Consider the following 19,572-nt stretch of genomic DNA (forward strand, 5'->3'; position numbering starts at 1 on the left):
AGAAGAAGATCCGCTGTGGCAACCCCTAACGAGTTCCAATATATTATTGATTTGATGTTAATGGTTCTTTAATGTACATAACATAAAAATATTATCAATGTCAAATATCCATCCCCATATCCAAGTGTATTATTGTAGTATTTCCCTCTACTTACCCTTTACCGGTTTTCTCAAGGGTAAATGTTCTCGTCAGGTTCGTTATCGGGTTGGTCTACTGTTGCACTTTAAAATGAACACACACACACAGACCCTAACCACAACAGTGCCCTATGAATGACACACACACGCTGATTAACCCTTTGCACTTCATACCACACATCAGCCTGTCACTCAGCACTTCAAGAGACTTACTTATTATCGGCACGGACAACATATGATGTTTTAAATAGACCTCAGACCTATATGTTACTTTTGGTCTCCAAGAAAATATTAAAACATACAAAGACTCAGTATCCTTGACTATAGGCCATTTATCAGCCAAGAATACCTTCTTCTCATACTGTCCCTTCTTTTGAGTGGCGCTCCTCACTCTCACTCTTATAAACCTCGCAGCACAGAAATAATGGCAAAAATCTGGCTACCCCAGGTGCTCAAAGAAATCTAACTTATTAATTCAATCACTCTAGACATTAAAACAAAGCATAGAAAGTTAAAAGCAGCATGGTATTTATTACAAGAATAATAATAATACCACTGGAACAAAGAATAGAAAATAAGTACTGATAGGAAAGTCTGAATATATATAGTCTTTAGGAAAAGCTTACGAAAAAGTTGAAATGACAAGGATGAATGTCCCAGGGAGGCGTTTGATTTAGCAATGGATGTTCATGATGCCTTTCCTGTTCCTCTTCTTCTCTTCCTCCTCCTCTCCTTCTCCCTCCTGCTCCTCTTCCAAACCAAGGCATATTTATTATGAAATATCATGCCTTGGTTACACAACACATGAACCTGATTGGCTGGCTGTCAATGTGATTGATGAATTTTGCTCAAACTCTTTCCCAGATAATAAAGTTCTTTGATATTGCCTGTTTCCCTTTCCCAGGCCATAAATCCCAGATGTCCATCCATAAAGTAATCAATAGCCTGGGGTGTCAGAAGAGCATCCTTTCCCAGGTTGTAAAATAATTGAGCCCCAGAATGTCTTCCTCACAATGTAGGAAACAGCTGTTTGAAAGTGAGGTGTGACAAAACCTGCTTTGATCCGTCTTAGTTCATCTGTTGTCTTGTCTCGAACAAAATATAATGGAAACCAAAATGTACAGATTTTATACACCATAACACCAAGTATAGAAGAAAGTCTAGGGGAAGACCACTCCCGACGTTTTCCTTGGTTACGCTACATTTCTCCAACTCTTGAATGTTTATCCATTAGATGAATTTGCAAACACACACACATCCTTTTAAATTATTAGCAGAGCCTTTGTGTTTTCACACTGCCTTTTCAGATTTGTTCCTACGTTTTTGTATTTTGCACTGCTGCACAGCTCAGTGGTCGACTATTGCTCAGTGAAGCAAAGAAGCCAATGTCTATCTTGTCTTGCATATGTTATGAAATTTCTCCTCCGGTCATTTCACATAAATCACTTTTGTCACAAAAGCAGCACAGATTAAAAGAAACAACAATAATAATCCATCCATCCATTTTCCAACCCGCTGAATCCGAACACAGGGTCACGGGGGTCTGCCGGAGCCAATCCCAGCCAACACAGGGCACAAGGCAGGAACCAATCCTGGGCAGGGTGCCAACCCACCGCAGGACACACACAAACACACCCACACACCAAGACCAATTTAGAATCGCCAATCCACAATAATAATTATATTCCTAAAAAGTAAAAGCTGAGAAAGTGGAATTCTTTGCAAATTAAAAAAAGATTTCAAGTTAGTAGGACTTCAGATACTCACTCACTCCCAGCAGTTCAAGAGCTAAGGCCGTACTCCCTTTCGGAGAGCTCAGTACAGACCGCCAGTCCAAAAAGTAGGAAGACACCAGTGTTGTGTCACTTGAAGAGTCCGTTTTAATCAGGACCATGTGAACTGGATCACATATTGACAGCATTGTTGTTGCATCTGCCATCTTGCTGCCTTCTCCTGAATAATTTACATAAAAAAAAAAGAATATAAATAACATAACATCAAGTGCTAGGAACATAGTATGTAACTGACTAAATACATAAGGCTGCATATTAAAGTCTTTTATTCCAAAAGTATTACTGATAATCCTGGCACATCTTCGAGTTAACAGAACATTCTCAAAATTTGAGGTTTATATGGATATTGGGGTACTACAGCATGGGCAAAAGGCATTAGTGACCCTGGATGGGGCACCAGTGCATGGCAGGGCCCACTCTCACACACACCCCCCAGCCTACTCTGCATGTTTTTGCAGATTTGAGAGGGAAACTGGAAAGCCTGGTGGAGACCCAAGCAGACACAAAAAGACAACAAACCTAAATGAATAGACCCATGAAGTGGCAGCACCAGCCACAGTGCCACCATGCCTTTCTTCCCACCAGCCAGTGCCAGGTGATCTTAATCAGAAAGAATGGGGAAATACTGCATTATATTTACATCTGGTAAAAAAATACAGCTCATGGCTAAAGTCTCTTATTAATAATGTAATAGTTCAAGGATTTGTACTAAAAGATTTGGTTCAAGCCTTAAGCAATAGTTCACTTTTCCTTCCCTGTGATTTATTAATTAAAAAATTAACTTGCACAATTAAAGAGAAAAAGGGCGTGCAGTCTGGACATGGCGGTTAAGGAGGATGGTAGGACCACACGTGCGAGTGCCTGATGCTCTATGAAATATCATGCCTTGGTTACACAACACATGAACCTGATTGGCTGGCTGTCAATGTGATTGATGAATTTTGCTCTAACTCTTTCCCAGATAATAAAGTTCTTTGATATTGCCTGTTTCCCTTTCCCAGGCCATAAATCCCAGATGTCCATCCATAAAGTAATCAATACTACACTGATGACGTCACGGTTAAGGAGGATGGTAGGACCACACGTGCGAGTGCCTGATGCTCTCATTAATAACCACTGAGCCACTGGGAGTGAAGAACAAACTGGAAACGTCTGTGGTGCCGTCTCGTAAAACACCCAAAGGACTTCATTGGTATTCATTTACCCAAAGAAATGTTTTTAAAGTATTCTTTTAGTGTGTGTGAAAATAATGAAAGTTGCATAAAATAAATGTATGTCAGCAGGCTTTGCTAAACGTAAAGGTAACCAGCAAACGGCCACTGGCACACGAGCGTGCAAAAATAGTTTCAGATTTTTTGCGTCATGCTATATACTTCAATAAAAAATTCTTAGCAGTAAAGGCGAGTAGCATATTCATTAACATCTAAAATGTACAACAAAAGAATCAAAAGACAGAGCACAACAATAAGCTAAAGTAATCTAAAGATTTTATTTCCCTGTAAACCAACCTAAAACATACCTTAGCCTAAAAAAAGGTTCTGTCATTTGAAATGATTTATCTGTTACGCATGGTGCTATGGATATAAAATGTTATATGCTGGAAATTTTTATATAATAATTCAGAAACTTGAAACAACAAAATTATAAATTTGCATTCAGTATGTATTAAAATTCAAATACCCCTAAATACTACTGAAAAAAAGAGTGCAGTTTACAGGGATTAAGCTCTACGACCATCTCTGCCCTTACTCTTCTTGTCTTACTCTGTCCCATTCAGAGTCGGGGCCTGTGCTGTCAAGATAGGCTCCAGTCCTCCATGACCCTGACTTTGATTAAGCACTTTGATTAAGGAAACAGATTTCCTTACATTTCAGGAATATAAAAGTATGGTTACTCCCGTGGGGGAAAAAAGAACAAGGTAAGAGCAGGGCTGTGGAGTCGGAGTCAAAGGTAAGGGACACGGAGTTTCAGCGGAGTAGCTGAACCGTTACCTTCGTTTTACTTTGCAGATGCCTACCGACGCACCACTTTACAAATTTTAGGATTATGATATGTTACCACACTGAAATGTCAGCTTAAAAAAAAACAAAAAACAAATTCAAAGCTAATTTTCTTAAAAAAAACCAATAACACTTATTTTTCCCATATATCGTACTGTAATCTAAAAATTCTTTTATTATTATCTCTAACGACAGAGACTGGCAGAGTTCCAACCTGGATATTACTGCTCCCCTTTAAGATGCATTGCTAATCTAATCACCTCCTCTGCTCATTCTTTTAACTCCGTGTTTCCCAACCTTTTTTGTGTCATGACCCACTTTTCCCCCCACGTAAGCATCTTTGTGAACCACCAAGGGATCACGTGTGATAATCATAGCTGTCCCCTTGGTGACTCGAGCGTTCCACCTCAGTGAATCGAGTAGGACCATCAAAGCAGGTATCTCCCTTGGTAAATCAAGCGTGATTGGCAGAGTGGGGACTTGCCACAACCCATGGCATGACCCAACGCGACCCACTACCATTACAAACAGTAGCAACTAGTGGCCCACAACCCGCTTTAACTGATCACCAAAGAGGACATTTCAGCGTATCTGTGGCAAACCTGACTTCGTTTCGGTGAACCTCCTGCTCCTCTTGTGCACTTCATTGTTTCCTCCACAATGACATCATTTTGTTTGTCCAGGCTGGCAGTAGTTCGTTTCCTTGAAAGGTGTACTTTGGTCTTAATAAAATCAGTTTCCATAGACCTCACCTCTTGTACATGTTTATGTTGAAGAAAAGGACAGCAGACCAGTACCACAGGGTGTTGGATTTCAAAGCTTTTAACTGCACTCTTGTCATTTACTTTTTTCTAGAAAAGAGGTCTTAGGGTTTATTACGGCCTTATTGTTTAAAGCCTTTCAATGACCCAGTCTTGGTGTATACATTTCATATCACATTATTTAGCACATACCGTAGTCGGAATGCACAGTCCTGTTGCCCTCACGCAGAAAGAAAAAAAAAAAAAAAAAAAGGGTTATTGGTTTACACTTTTGTTTTTGTTTTTTTAAAACTAAGATTCCAATGCTCTCCATGAGAAATATATTTAAAAGCTCTCAGAGGTTTTGTCATGGAGAAGCCTTTGGTGACCCAGTAACACAAATACAGGCGGACTACATCATTTTCTATCAAAGTTTTAATCTCTCAAACACAAGCGTTAGTTTTACAACTAATTAAACACTTAACTGCATTTTGTTTTGTTAAATTGACTAACTAGAAGGTGGAGCAGTTTCTCTTTTAGTCAACTACTTTTCTCCATTACTCCCGTCTTCCAAATGCAGTTGCTCTTCACTATGCCAGCACAGCTCTGTTCAGTTACTCCACACTCTATGTATGTCTGGCAGACTCCATCCCAAAAAAAAATAAAATAAATAAAAATCCGAGCCCGTGTAATTCTGAATCCTTCTAGTAGAAGAAATGTTAGCCAGGTTCCTGTCTGGCAGGTTTTAGGGATAAAGAATCTGCCGCCCTTAATTTTACAAACGTCCCTGGAATATAAATGGGCCTGGGAAGAATAAATCCAAGTGTCTTTGTGCATCTGAAATATGACAGACTGGCACCCGGTCCATAGTTGGTTTGTGTATCATGTCTGCTTCTGCTGGATTAGACTTTGGCCTTCTGGGATATTGAAATTTATTAAACAATTTCAGAAAATGGTTTAATAGCTGACTAGTAGGCTGTCATTGGCAGGTTCATTTAATCACGGTCTCTTGGAAGTTTGGGAACACAGCCTGCTGTGTCTTTATCTCGGATGTTCACATCCCAGGTCCAACTTGATTGGATTTTGCATGTTCTCCCCGTGTCTGTGTGGGTTTCCTTCGGGTGTTCTGGTTTCCTCCCACAGTCCAAAGGCATGCAGGTTTGGTGGACTGGAAATACAAAACTGGCCCTAGTGCATGTGTGTGTGTGTGTGTGTACGTATGTATGTGTATGTGTGTGTGTTCACCCTGCAAAGGGACTGTTACTGACTTGTGCCTTATGCTTGCTGGGATAGGCTCCAGCTTTCCTGTGACCCTGTTCAGGGTATAGCAGAATTGGAAAATTAACAGGTGAATGGTCTCTATATCAGTAAGAAGTAGACACACAGAAAATATATAAACAAATGAATAAAAAAAAAATAAGACCATGTTTTGCAATAATGTTTTGCAATAACTAAAACTGCACAAAAAAATCTAAATACTAAATTTAGTCCTAATTAAAAAAGGGCACTGTTAAACAAAGACCTAGAAATGTTCTCTTACCATTAAAATGATCACTTAATTACAGTATATTAAATCAAAACTGGTTAAAATAATGCAGCTATTGGAGACTCACCAAAGGATGCTTAGAAAAATCAGTGTGTGCTGCATACGTGAGGATTCAGTAAAGACTGCAAGAAAATTAGACTTTCTTGCTTCAACATTCGAAAGCAACACAATCTCCATAGGTGACCTGTACTTTTCTGCTGAGCTTGCTATTATATACTGCATACATGACATAAAATGTACAATAAAAAAATTGTTTTGCTTCTTGCTTTACAAAATGCTTTGTAATTGTGTAACTGTGAAACATCTCTATATCTACATCTCTATATCTATAGTCACACACATGTGATTAGGAGACAACTAAAGGGCCTGAACAATAGTAATTCCATGCCTGACCAGGGGGTGGCGAGGTGCACGAATTGTCTCTCTCAATTCCTTACAGACCATTCTCAGGAAATCCCACCCGGTGTCACTTTCAGTCCTGGTGGCACTGATGACGTCACTTCTGGTCCCAGCCCTGATGACATCACTTTCTCCACTTGTCTTTAAAAGACATCATCTTAAGGCAGCTATTCAGTTCTATTTTGGACTCGCATAAGTAAAGAACTCTTGAAAAATGTACTTCTTTGAAGCCAGGATATAATATACAGGTGGCTGCCCCAAACCTTTTCATGTCTTATCATGCTTTTTGTGACTGTATATTATATACACACACATTAAAATATATATATAAAAAATGTGTGTGTGTGTGTATATAATTACCCCGATCTACATGCTGTCAAATAAACGAACCACACGCCGTGGCGCAACGTTAGGGGCATCGCCTCTGGCGCCGACGTCCGAGGTTCGATTCCCGAGAGGGAGTGCAGTGGAGTGTGTACGTCTGATGAGCCCAGAATGAGGGCGAAACACGTGTTGCGTACTCTTTGCATTTATTTGACAGTAAACTATTTCAACCATTCTATGATCTGCTCCTCACAAACTGAGGGCACCGTGGCAGATGTTAGCAGATTGCTGGCCAACCACAAGCGTTACCTGGTAGGTAACCACCCATACAATCAGATTGTGACACAGACTACGAATGCCGTGAATATATTATATATATATATATATATATATATATATATATATATATATATATATATATACACACACACACACACACACACACACACACATATTATATATAATGTGTGTGTGTGTGTATGTATATATACACACACCTATTATATATACACATACACACACATTATATATATATATATATATATATATATATATATATATATATATATATATATATATATATACATACACAGTTGCATGTTGCAGTTTATGTTTATAATGTATATAAAATCCAACATCTGTGTCCGTATGTCTGTCTGCTTTTCAGGAGAGAACTACTTGACGGATTTAGATTGTTTTTTTTTCCCTATAATTCGATTGAACATTCCGACTGATTTTGCGTCTTCTCTCATTGCGCTAACAATCATAGTTCCCTTGCAGGAGTGATTTATTTGCACAAATCTGAGACAAAGGCTGCGGGTCAATAGGAGGGGAAAGCGTGACATCAGGATTGGGTAGCTGAGCAGGGCCCTCGTCACTGTCCTGTTTCTCTTCTACGCAGGTGGAGCCACGGGGCACGGCTAATATAAAATAAAATGAAGTGATTAGTGCCAAAGCATACTGGACAATGGCCTGATGTACAGAACTGGAACAACTTTATTCTGCACAAGTTTTCAGATCAGCTTTATATTCGCACTCTCTACCCAGTCTTTCTTTGAGAAGAGACATTCAAGTCTTAATTTATATAAATATTTTTATAAACTAAAATCTTGCTCGGCATACTCATATTGTAAATAATTAAGTACAACAAGTTTCTCATTACCTAAGATGTCCTTGTGAATCTCGAGAAGAAACCCTTCCTGCAAGTCTGGCTCACATGAACAAGGGACAGGTTTGGAGCGAAAGCGCTGGTTTCGGAAATGCAGGTACAGAGTCAAAGTTGAGCAGGGCTGTCCAGGTAAATTTTGCGGTTCCTGAAGATACTCAAGGAAGGCCTTTCCTCCCAGTACCTGTAGGTAAAGGTATCTTCTTGTTGGATCAATGTTTGCTGTAAATAAAAATCATAGTATGTAATAAATACATGAATACAGAAAGTATTTAGAATGTTTGACTTTTTGCTGTGTTGCAACCTTGTGCTAAAATGATTTTTATTTTTTTCCAGTCATCAAGCAACACCCCTGGAAAGACAAAGTGATAACCGGATTTTAGGACTTTTTTCAAATTTTATTTAAAATGAAGAACTGAAATATCACGTTTACACAAGTATTCAGACCATTTGCTGTGTCACTGCCTGAACTGCATGCTCTTCTAGTGATCATCTTTGAGATGTTCCTCTGTTTGACTGTTTGGAGTCCACCTGTGATCAGTTCAGGGCATTGGACCGATTAGGAGAGGCGCACACACACACATCTACAGAAGGTCCAACAGGTAAGCCAAAACTACAGTAGGCCAGAACTCTGAACGAATAAATGATCACTGACAGAAGAGTAAACCAAGTAAAGCAAAGAGCTTCAGTGTTGGAAGAAAACAGTGGATGTGACAGATGAATACAAGAGAGAATTAAGTGGCTTACACAGTAAGTAATTATGACAAAAACATACCCCCGTATGTGAAAGCTAAACTTTACAGGTATAGTATATGATAAGACCAGTATTGCAACATGGCTCAGACAGATGGGCAATGAGAAAGTGGGAAAGGGGTCTCCTGGAGAGGACGGAAAGGTGAATGCTGACATGGATTTACGCGTAATGACATGGGAATAGTCAACATCAATGATAAAGTGCAAACATAAGGTTAAGGTGGCTTATTTGTGTAGTCAGGAGTAAAGACTTTATTAGTACAATTATGAAAACTGGAGTCACTGGCAAGAGAATGAGAGGATGACAGAAAATGAGTCTGACAATGTCAAGGGTGACTTGGTACACAAAGCATTAAAGGAGGATGATGACTGGGACAAGACAAAGTAGAGCTGACTGTCCAGGGTGAGTGACGATACAGCCCGAGGAGGATTATGAAGGTTTTATTGTATAGGTTTTGGCGGACGGCCAGCCGGGACGCCCAAAGGGAAGAAAGATGGGGGAAAGCAGCTATGGAGGGATACTGCCTCCCCCAAGACACCAGATGGCAATGTCCATGTAGCATAGTGGTACCCCAGGTTCCCGCAGGGCACCATGGGATTTGGAGTTTGGCTTCTCAGCCTTGCTGGATGCCGTGGGTGCTGCCAGGAGACGCTGCAGGGGGACTTGAAGACTAGTATCTTTTCCATAGCCTGGAAGTAGTACTATTGAGTCACAGGGACTGAAGTTCTGAAGTACTTCTGGGCTGACAGAAAACTCAACTCCTCCATCTGACCCAGAAGTGCGAGCCAGTCATGTCAGGACTATATAAAGGACTACTGGAGACCCAGCAGAGGTCAGGAGGAGAATTATTGTGTTTGGTAGATGTGGTGCTTTGGAGGCACTATAGTGAAGAAAAGGATTAAAAATCTTCTTAGTCCTTTTAAACCTGTGTCCGGAGTATCTGTCTGTTGGGTTTCACGGGACAACAGCGCCCCCAAGTGTCCACAAGGTCAATTTTTATGTAGTAATAATATTCCCAGCTACACTTACACCTTTGTAACTTCAGATAAATCAAGCTTTGCCTACAATTTGCCTTTTCATTTTAGAATTCTGAAGCTTTCGTTGCTACCAGTTCTAAACAGCCAGTCCATATTTGTAACATCATAAGGAATTACTGAAACTTACTTTTCCGTAATTCTGTTGGATCTTTGTCTACAAAATGTGTCGAAGGCTTCGATGTCGATGCTGCTCCTCTTCCAGACACCTCCTTTCAAAAGAAATTGCCACAATAAACTACTCAGAAAAATATTCACAAATAAAAACTGAATGACATGTCAATTGGATGTCACAGAATTTATAAATCAAACAAATACTGCTTAGAAGAAAAAATTAAAAATTTAATCACAATAACTTGTAATTGTATAAACCCAGCCACAAGGGATGCACAAACCAGTGTGTTTCTTCGTGCCGGTCCCAAGCCCGGATAAATCGGGAGAGTTACGTCAGGAAGGGCATCCCGTGTAAAATTTTGCCAAATCAATATGCGGACATTCAATACAAATTTCCATACCGGAGTCGGTCGAGCCCCGCGTTAACAACTTGTAATTACATAACACAACAGATTACTACATCCAGAGAGTTCAAACCATCCATACTCTTCCTCACTACTACCACTTGTTAAATCCTTTCCTTTTAGTTGAAGACCTTGCTTGATTTTACACACCTGAGAATCACTTGGGTTTCTTTCCCCTTTATGACCTTAATGCTCACTTTACGTCTACAGTCATATGACACAGATGATTGTATACATCTGGGAACAAACAAAATTTGCTGCCGGTAACATATCCTTTAGTTTATAGGGGTTATAAATGCTGGAATGATCTAAAAGTAAATATATGCGATTTGTCCAAGCAGTCTCAATGGAACAACTTTTATCTTAGCAGAATTTAAATTTGGTCCCAGCTAGCCGTAATTGTTTGTTTTTTTTAATCTGTACTAATTACCATCACCATTATTTTCAATCTGTTTGTCTCGGTAAAGACTGTGTTAGCAAGACAGTGAGATAACCAGACTGAGGTCTACACTTCCCGATGCTGCAAAAAAGCAATAGACATTTCACAGGACTCATCACATCCCGGTCATTGCCTCTTCCAGCTTTTGCAATCATGGCCCTGAACTCAGAATAAAACTGTTCCATATCATTGTCCCAATGTGCAATATAGACCTTAAGTCAACCAGTGCAATTTGTATACATAACAAGTGCATTTTTAAAGTACTTTTATTACTATTCGGTTTGTTATTTTCTCTCTTCTTGTCTTTTTAACTCTTATGCCTCACACCGAGTCGACTGCACCTTTAATTTCGTTGTTCCTTTGTAAAATTGACAATGACAATAAAGATCTATCTATCAATCATTTATAAAACTTTGCCTGGATTTGAGTGTGAAAATATGCATACAGCACACACACACAAAAAAAAAAAAACCACCACCACCTGAGAAGTCTGGCATACGCAGATTTCTACACAATTTTGTTTTTATAAATCATAATCATCTGTTAATGGCTGTACGTGAATGCACCTCACACTCTGCTCGGTAGCCACCCAGAAGCAACCATATATGGACTATGCAGAACAGCACCAGTAAAACTAAAGAACTGGTAGCTCATTTAAGAAGATCACCATCTCCAGCCACTCCCCTGTCTATTAGGGGTGTGGAGGTGGAGATCGTTGAGGAGTACAAGTATCTAGGGGGTGCATATGAGCAATAAGCTAGACTGGTCCAGGAACTCGCTGGCCATATACAAGAAGGATCAAAGTAGGCTGTATTTCCTATGCAAGCTCAGATCTTTTAGTGTCAGCAACACTATGCTGCCGATGTTCTATAACAGTGTGGTGGCCAGTGCCGTTTTCTTTGCTGTGGCATGCTGGGGGAGCAGCATGAAAGTGGCAGACATCAGGAGACTAAACAAACTAATTCAGAAGGCTGCTTCTGTGGTAGGAGAGAAACTGTGGCAGATCAGAGAATGTTGTCCAGGCTTCGGTCGGTTATTGAGAACGCTAATCACCCACTTCATAGTGTTGTGCTTGGACGGAGGAGCGTCTTCAGCAGTAGACTGATTGGCACCAAGTGCTCCACTGAATGTCACAGGAAATCCTTCCTCTCCACAGCCATCAGACTCTACAGCTCCTTTTCCGGTCTCTCATCCACACTTTAAGTTATTACCCTTTTTTCTTTATTGGATATTCAGGTACATCCCCCCCCGAAATGTGCAACATGCTATCTGTTCTTGTGCAATAAATTGTCTGTTCTTCACATGAGAATAGCCTTATTTGTTCTCAAAATGTGCAATATTAACTTAAGGTGCAACACTCTGTACTCTGTTTGATACTTACTTTTATTATATTTACAGGATTACTTTTATACGTGCTCTTAGTGTAACAGCTCCCTTGTCTGTTGTTAAGTTGTAACAGAAGTAATTTCCTTCGGGATTAATAAAGTTTTCCGATTCTGACATATGCAATCAGGACACTGCAGACCTTGACTGCTTGGCAGAGCAGCCTCCCTTCTTCTGCACTGTGCCGCACTCCGCAACTGAGGGTACCAACAGCACGTTTGGTATTCTCCTCTGCGCTCTCAGGGTCGGAAAGGTGTAAGAGGCCAGCGTCTGTGTGGGGACCCACTATCACCTGGCACATGTAATGACAGGATTGCCGTTACTGTGAAGAGTACAAGCCATATGAAAAATGGAGGGTTCTGCCAGTTACCTTAGCAATAAGCCAGTCATGACCAATCACGTACAGTACAGGGCTGTTCAAAACAAGCGAGCCGATTTCAAACAAACTGTGTAAGACAGAAACACAATCCACACATCACTGGAATGAGGAAAGTTCAAAGTTTAAAAATTCAACTTCAAGAAGATTCGAAGGACTTCATTTTCATGTGAGATGGTGCCCCGCCTCATTTCCACTTGGAGGTCCGGCGTTACCTGAACGACACCATTCCAGGATGGTGGATTAGAAGATCTTGCTCATTGTCTATGGCCTCCCAAGTCTCCAGACCTTACCTCCTGCAATTTTTATTTATGGGGGTACATTAATGAAAGACTGTTTGTTCCACCTATGCCCGCTAATCTTCCAAGATTTGCGACATCGAATTAAGGAAGCTGTGAATTCAGGAACTAGGGGACCAGTTGACTCGTGTGTGGCCAGAAATGGTCTCCCGTTTTGATGTTTGTGGTGCTCATGTTGAGTGCATGCAACCTCAAGGACCATTGAACCAAATTTTGAACTTTCCTTTATCCAGTGATGTGCAGAATGTGTTTCTGTCTTCTACAGTTTGTCTGAAATACATTTATGAAGTCTGCTCTTTTATTTTGAATAGCCCTGTACTTTGCCTTAAAATAAACAAATCACAGGTTGACCGAGGCCAACAAGCCACAGTGTTTGTCAGTCACAGATAACTTGTACATTTATGGAACATCACTACTTACAGTTAACAAAAGCAGCTTCATTCTCGCTAGGTGCCCTTATTGAAATATGAGGGAAGTAAATTGCTCCGATTACATTAGAAGAAACGAACACAGCTGCCAATTATCTTTTAATATTGGCAAAAACCTCTTATGTTTTATGTATGTGCACCCACACCATATGTAGCACCTTGTAGGTCGACTAATGGCTTCTAGCACAGCAGGCCTGACGGAGTGAAGCTGGGCCGAGATACTCCTGACCTGTTGGCCAGTTCCCCGTGTAGTGACAGTAGGTAGCCAATTGAGTGCAAACTTACTGTTTTAGTTCCCTTTTAAGAGGGCAAATGCTGCGTGTACATCATAGTCATCAGTTCTGAGCCATGTTTGTCACATCAGCTTGACAATAGCGGCTTGGTGATACGAGTTACTATATTTAGACAGGTCATTGTTTAGATCACCGTTTCTAAACTTTTAAGTATTTGCAACCCGAGTTTTCATAACAGTTTTAATCGCGCCCCCCCCCTAACGTTTTTTTTGAAAACAGCCCACTAATACTAATTTGTTCTTTTTTAATTAATGATATATCATAGATGCATATTTTATTATACCTACTTAACTTTTATCGACATTTATCTAACTCTATATTTATTTTTCTAGTATCAGAATGTAGCTTAAGTTTATTTGTTTTGGTTTCAATAGATGTTTTTCATATTTTTGATTGTGTTCTTTTTTTCACATCTTCGCGCCCCCCCCTCACAGATTGAGAACCACTGGTTTAGATGGTTTGCTTGCAATTCCCTACATTGGTCGAGGGTGTCGTCATTTCTGGGTACAGAAGAGTCAGATTTGCTGTAAATATACACACACACACATTCTCACATCAACTTTTCTTTTCTGAATCCTGACGTTTGCACGGAATGCGGTTTCATAAATCTGAGCGCAGGCCACCACATCCCTTCAGCTTCCCACAGCCCTTCTTTGGGAATACCCAGATGCTCACAGGACAGCGGATATCCACTGTACGAGGTGCAATCAAAAAATACAGTGAATGTTTAAAAAAAAAAAAAAAAAAAAAAAGAAACAAAGATTTACAAGTATTAGTCCCCCCCAAAATACTCTCCTCCACTTGGAATGCACTTATGTCAACTCTCCTGCCACTTTGTGAAGTTTCCTTTCGAGAGTGTCTTTAGTTGGGCTGTCGTGACTGCCTGGGTGTCCTCAGTGGATTGAAATCGTTTGCCTTTCACTGTCATTTTCAATTTAGGGAGCAGCCCGAAGTCGCATGGTGCCAGATCCGGCGAATAAGGTGGGTACGGATACAGTGTAATGTTTTTATTCGACAGAAATTGTCGTACTAGAAGGGTGCGTTGTCATGATGAAGAATGAAACCATTTCAGCATTTTCCTCGGTTATTGATGTTGAAGGACTTCCTGATCTTTTCTCGTCTTCAACAGAGTCAGATCCATTACGAAAAATCAATCAAACCACTTGTAAACAGTCTTAATTGTCGGTGTAGCGTCACCGATGAAACAAAATTTCATGTTACTGCGTTGCTCGATATCCATTATTAACAGCAAAGTTGAAACTGGTCACAAACTCAGCTCTAGGATGGACCTGTCTGAACCAGCATTGAATTGTTTGGCGTTGCTCTTGGATGGTGCTCTGCATCAACATTCACCGTACTTTCTGATCACACCTCGTATAATCCTTCCAGGATGTCTCACATCTGCCCCTAGGCTGTGTGGGGAGCATCTGGGCACATCCTAAGTACATACCCAAAAACTCTCAACTAGCTCCTCTCGATCTGAAGCAGCAGCAGCAGCATTCTCCTGTGATATTCGTAGATGATACTAAAATTAGAGGGACAGCGGGTACTGAAGAAGCAGCAAAACCAATTAAAAAGACTTGGACAATCGTCAGAACTAGGCAAACACTTGGAAAATTCAGTTTAATGTAGAAAAATGCAAAGTGGTACACGAGGGGGGCAAAAAGAACATGGCTATATAAATGAAATCCAGCATCTGTCTGTCTGTATGTCTGTCTGTCTGCTTTTCACGAGTGAACTACTTCACGGATTTAGATCGGGTTTTTTTTTCCTATAATTTGCTTGAACATTCCGGTTGAATTTGCGACTTCTCTCATCGCGCTAAGTATCAGAGTTCGCTAGCAGGGGTGATCCGAGACAGAGGCTGTGGGCCGAGGGGAGGAGGAAGCATAATGAGTAATGTGTAATATGGAGCCCTCCTCACTCACATGCCAGCCTCCATTTGAGCCAGTCTACCTCTCACCATGTGTTGGAGTGCACCTTGCCTCCGCTTAGCTAGCGATACCTGCTCGTTTATAGATTTCTGAAGTTTGTTCTGTTTCACTACTACACGGGTGGAGCTGCGGGGGACAGCTAGTCAATTATAAATACAAGATGGGAGACACTGAGCTACAGGAAGCAACCTTCGAAAAAGATTTATGGGTTTATGTTGACACAACATTCTCATCGTCTAAGCAATGTGCAAAAGCGATTAAAAAGGTAAATAAAATATTAAGTTATATCTCAAAAACTAATGAATATAAATCAAAGGACGTTATGCTAAATGACGCACTTGGGAGACCACATCTGGAGCAAAGATGTGCGAAAAGAGAACAAACCAAGTACACCCTAAGATGAGCACACATTTTATTGTAAAAAGAGAGCCCTTTGGCAAAGGCTTTTCATTACCTCAACAAACCGGACTTCTTTCATGACGTCATCTATGATTCCCCTCCGTCGCAGCGCCTTCATTAAATCCTCTTCAGAGAGGTTCTGGTGGCCCGCACGTTCCATGTCTTCATGAACAGCCTCTGCCAGAACATCCCGGATCTTTCCATGGATATCAATCTACTGAAATACATGTCAGTGCTCAAAATAAATGAATTAATTTTACACAGAAGCAAAAGGTGACCAAAACAAATGATTAGGGGCTATGAAATCGTTACAACACAGGGTCAAAATGTGTACTTGCCAGCAATCAGCTTATTTAGTAGTGTACTGAACCTTCCATGTTCTAATCATTTTAATAAGATGCGGGTTCTGCATCGGTCTGTCGTGGTGAAAAAGGAGCTGAGCCGTAAGGCAAAGCTCTCAATTTACTAGTCGATCTATGTTCCTACCCTCACCTATGGTCATGAGCTATGGGTAGTGACCAAAAGAACGAGATCGCGAATACAAGCGGCTGAAATGAGTTTCCTCCGCAGGGTGTCTGGGCTCTCCACCTAACCTGCATGTCTTTGGGCTGTGGGAGGAAACCCATACAGACACGGGGAGAACATGCAAACTCCACGCAGGGAGGACCTGGGAAGCGAACCCAGGTCCCCAGGTCTCCCAACTGCGAGGCGGCAGCGCTACCCACTGCGCCACCGTGCCGCCCACAGCAAATTATGATTCACTGAAAAAAAATAATGTGTTGTTTAGAGAAGCAGCTACAGTAAATCTTTGGCATTCTTTATTCAGTCTGCTGACTTGTTTACTCGGACCACCATTGTCCTGTCAAGCGCCCATCACAAAGGCTCTGGACTGTCACAGACTTGTCTTCCGATTTGCACCCTGGGTGCTCCCTGCGTGGACTTTGCATGTTCTCTCAGTGGGTTTCCTCCCACAGCCCGACTTCACGCATATCATCCCTCAGCATTTCTTTGGGTACCTGTGTGGCCACCTTACCTGTGGGCTGAGGCACAAGGCCATCTTTACCACTGCCTGCTCCTTGCTATTGATCAAGTGGCCACATCATCAGAGGCGCACTGTTCTATCATAATCTAATAGAGTAATGGATGGAAGATGTTGAAGTCAGCAATTAATCAGAATATTGGGTGACACAGTTGTGCAGGGGTAGCACTGCCTTCTCTCAGTGAAGGAGACTGGGGTTTGAGTGTGCCTGGAGTTTGGATGTTCTCCCCAGATGCTTTGATTTCTTCCCATGTGGACTGACATTGCTAAATTGGTCCCTCTGTGTGTGTGGGTTTACCCTGCGATGGGCTGGCACCCTCTCCTGCCTTGAGCCTAATGACTGCTTGGATAGGCTCAGCCTGCCCCACAACCCTGCCCTGGATAAGCAGGTTACGAAAATGTATGGAAATGGATAGATGTGATAGTGTTGTCTTTACCCCTTAAATTATACAGCCGTGGCTAAAAGTTTTGAGAATGACACAAGTATTTGTTTTCACAGTTTGCTGCTTCAGTGTTTTCAGATCTTTTTCTCAGATGTTTCTATGGTATACTGAAGTAGAATTGCAAACAGTTCAGAAGTTTCAAAGGCTTTTATTGACAATTCCATTAAGTTTATGCAAAGAGTCAATATTTGCAGTGTTGGCCCTTCTTTCTTTTTCAAGACCTCTGCAATGCACCCTGACATGCTGTCTGTCCATCAACTTCTGGGCCAAATCCTGACTGACGGCAGCCCATTCTTGCATCATCAATGCTTGGAGTTTGTCAGAATTGGTGGGTTTTTGATTGTCCACCCACCTCTTGAGGATTGAGCACAAGTTCTCAAAGGCATTAAAGGTCTGGGGTGTTTCCTGGCCATGGACTCCAAATTTCGATGTTTTGTTCCCCAAGCCACTTAGTTCTCGCTTTTGCCTTATGGCCCAGTGCTCCATCATGCTGGAAAAGGCATTGTTGGTCACCAAAATGTTCTTGGAAGGCTGGGAGATGTTGTTCTCAGAGGATGTTTGGGTCCCATTCTTTATTCATGGCTGTGTTCTTAGGCAAAATTGTGAGTGAGCTCTGCACAGCCTTGGCTGAGAAGCAACCCCACGTGACATGAATGGTCTCAGGATGCTTTACTGTTGGCCTGACACAGGAGTGATTGGTAGCGCCACTCACTTTTTCCTTTGTCTGGATGCCCCAAACAATCGGAAAGGGGATTCATCAGAGAAAATGACTTTACTCAGCAGTCCAATCCCAGAATGTCAGTCTGTCCCTGATGTTTATCTTGGCTTCTTTGCTGCCCTTCTTGACACCCACCAGGCCATCCTCACACCTGCCTGCTGCCATTCCTGAGCCAGTTCTGCCCTGGTGGTGTCCCGATCCTGAGCCATGAATAAAGAACGGAACCAAAACATCCTCCAAGAGCAACTTCTCCCAGCCATCCATGAACAGTTTAGTGTCGAACATGGTGGAGCACCGTGCCATGAGGCAAAAGTGATAACTAAGTGGCTTGGGGAACATAATAGTTAAATTTGGGGTCCATGGCCAGGAAACCCCCTCAGACCTTTAATCCCTTTGAGAACTTGTAGTCAATTCTCAAGAGGCGGGTGGCCAAACAAAACCCCACAAATGTTGACAAACACCAAGCATTGATTGTGCAAGAATGGGCTGCCATCAATCAGGATTGGGCCCAGAAGTTGATTGCCAGCCTGCCAGGGTGAATTGCAGAGGTCCTGCAAAAGAATGACGGGCCAACACTGCAAATATGGACTCTTTGCATAAACTTAATGGAATTGTCAATAAAAGCCTTTGAAACTTATGAACTGCTTGTAATTCTACTTCAGTACACCAGAGAAACATCTGAGAAAAAGATCTGAAAACACTGAAGCAGCAAACTTTGTGAACACCAACACTTGTGTCATTCTCAAAACTTTTGGCCTTGACTGTACTCTTGCAAGCCTTGGAAAGCGCGGAGTGGTGAGGTGTTCAATGAAAGGCGCTATATAAAAAGCACGTCGGTTGACTCTTACCACTGACGGAGAAGTTAAATGAAGAATACCCTTACGGTTCGACACACTTGTGACATTGCAACTGTTATCTGACAGTTTTACAATTCTGGATATTTTAGGACTAGTTTGTGCGTGACCTTGCCGGACACTTAACACACTTATACAAGCCATAAGCTGGCAGAGCAGAAAAAAAGTTTTTAATCGGACCGACTTGAAACACCGACTATTTATTTAACGCTGAAGAAAGCACGACCAATGTAACAGTTTAACTGAAGTAGCAGCAGGGAATGGTCGCTAAATGAAGAAAAAAAAACACTTGCCTTTGTCAGGTGATTGTGAATAATCTGTTTCAGTTCTAGAGCTTTCTCGGGGGGCAAGGACATGTTTAAACCCCCTTCTGTCCCGAACTACTGGTCAAGCAGCCGCTCTATTTCTTCTCTTAACAGTCCCGACCACCGCTTGTTTGCTGTGCCCCACCACCCCAACGAGTTTCAAACGGTGGCGGATAACGTAGCGGGAGACTGACCTGCATTCGCCTGTTTGAATTTGGATTAAAATAAAAACTATATAAACGTAAAATGCA

General features: G+C 41.4%; 1 protein-coding gene across 1 annotated transcript in view; it reads right to left on the reverse strand.

The window, feature by feature from the left end:
* The window catches only part of cep76 (centrosomal protein 76), a 55,502-nt gene extending 35,992 nt beyond the window's left edge, over positions 1-19,510 (reverse strand). The window contains exons 1-5 of the mRNA XM_028817599.2: positions 19,310-19,510; positions 16,018-16,176; positions 10,024-10,105; positions 8,103-8,327; positions 1,906-2,091 (exon numbers count right to left, since the gene is read on the reverse strand). Of these exons, the coding sequence (XP_028673432.2) occupies positions 1,906-2,091; positions 8,103-8,327; positions 10,024-10,105; positions 16,018-16,176; positions 19,310-19,372 (715 nt within the window). The 5' untranslated portion in view covers positions 19,373-19,510. The remainder of the gene's footprint in view (positions 1-1,905; positions 2,092-8,102; positions 8,328-10,023; positions 10,106-16,017; positions 16,177-19,309) is intronic.
* Positions 19,511-19,572: the final 62 nt, after the last annotated feature.

Source organism: Erpetoichthys calabaricus, chromosome 13, assembly GCF_900747795.2.
Source record: "Erpetoichthys calabaricus chromosome 13, fErpCal1.3, whole genome shotgun sequence".
Taxonomy (NCBI): domain Eukaryota; kingdom Metazoa; phylum Chordata; class Cladistia; order Polypteriformes; family Polypteridae; genus Erpetoichthys; species Erpetoichthys calabaricus.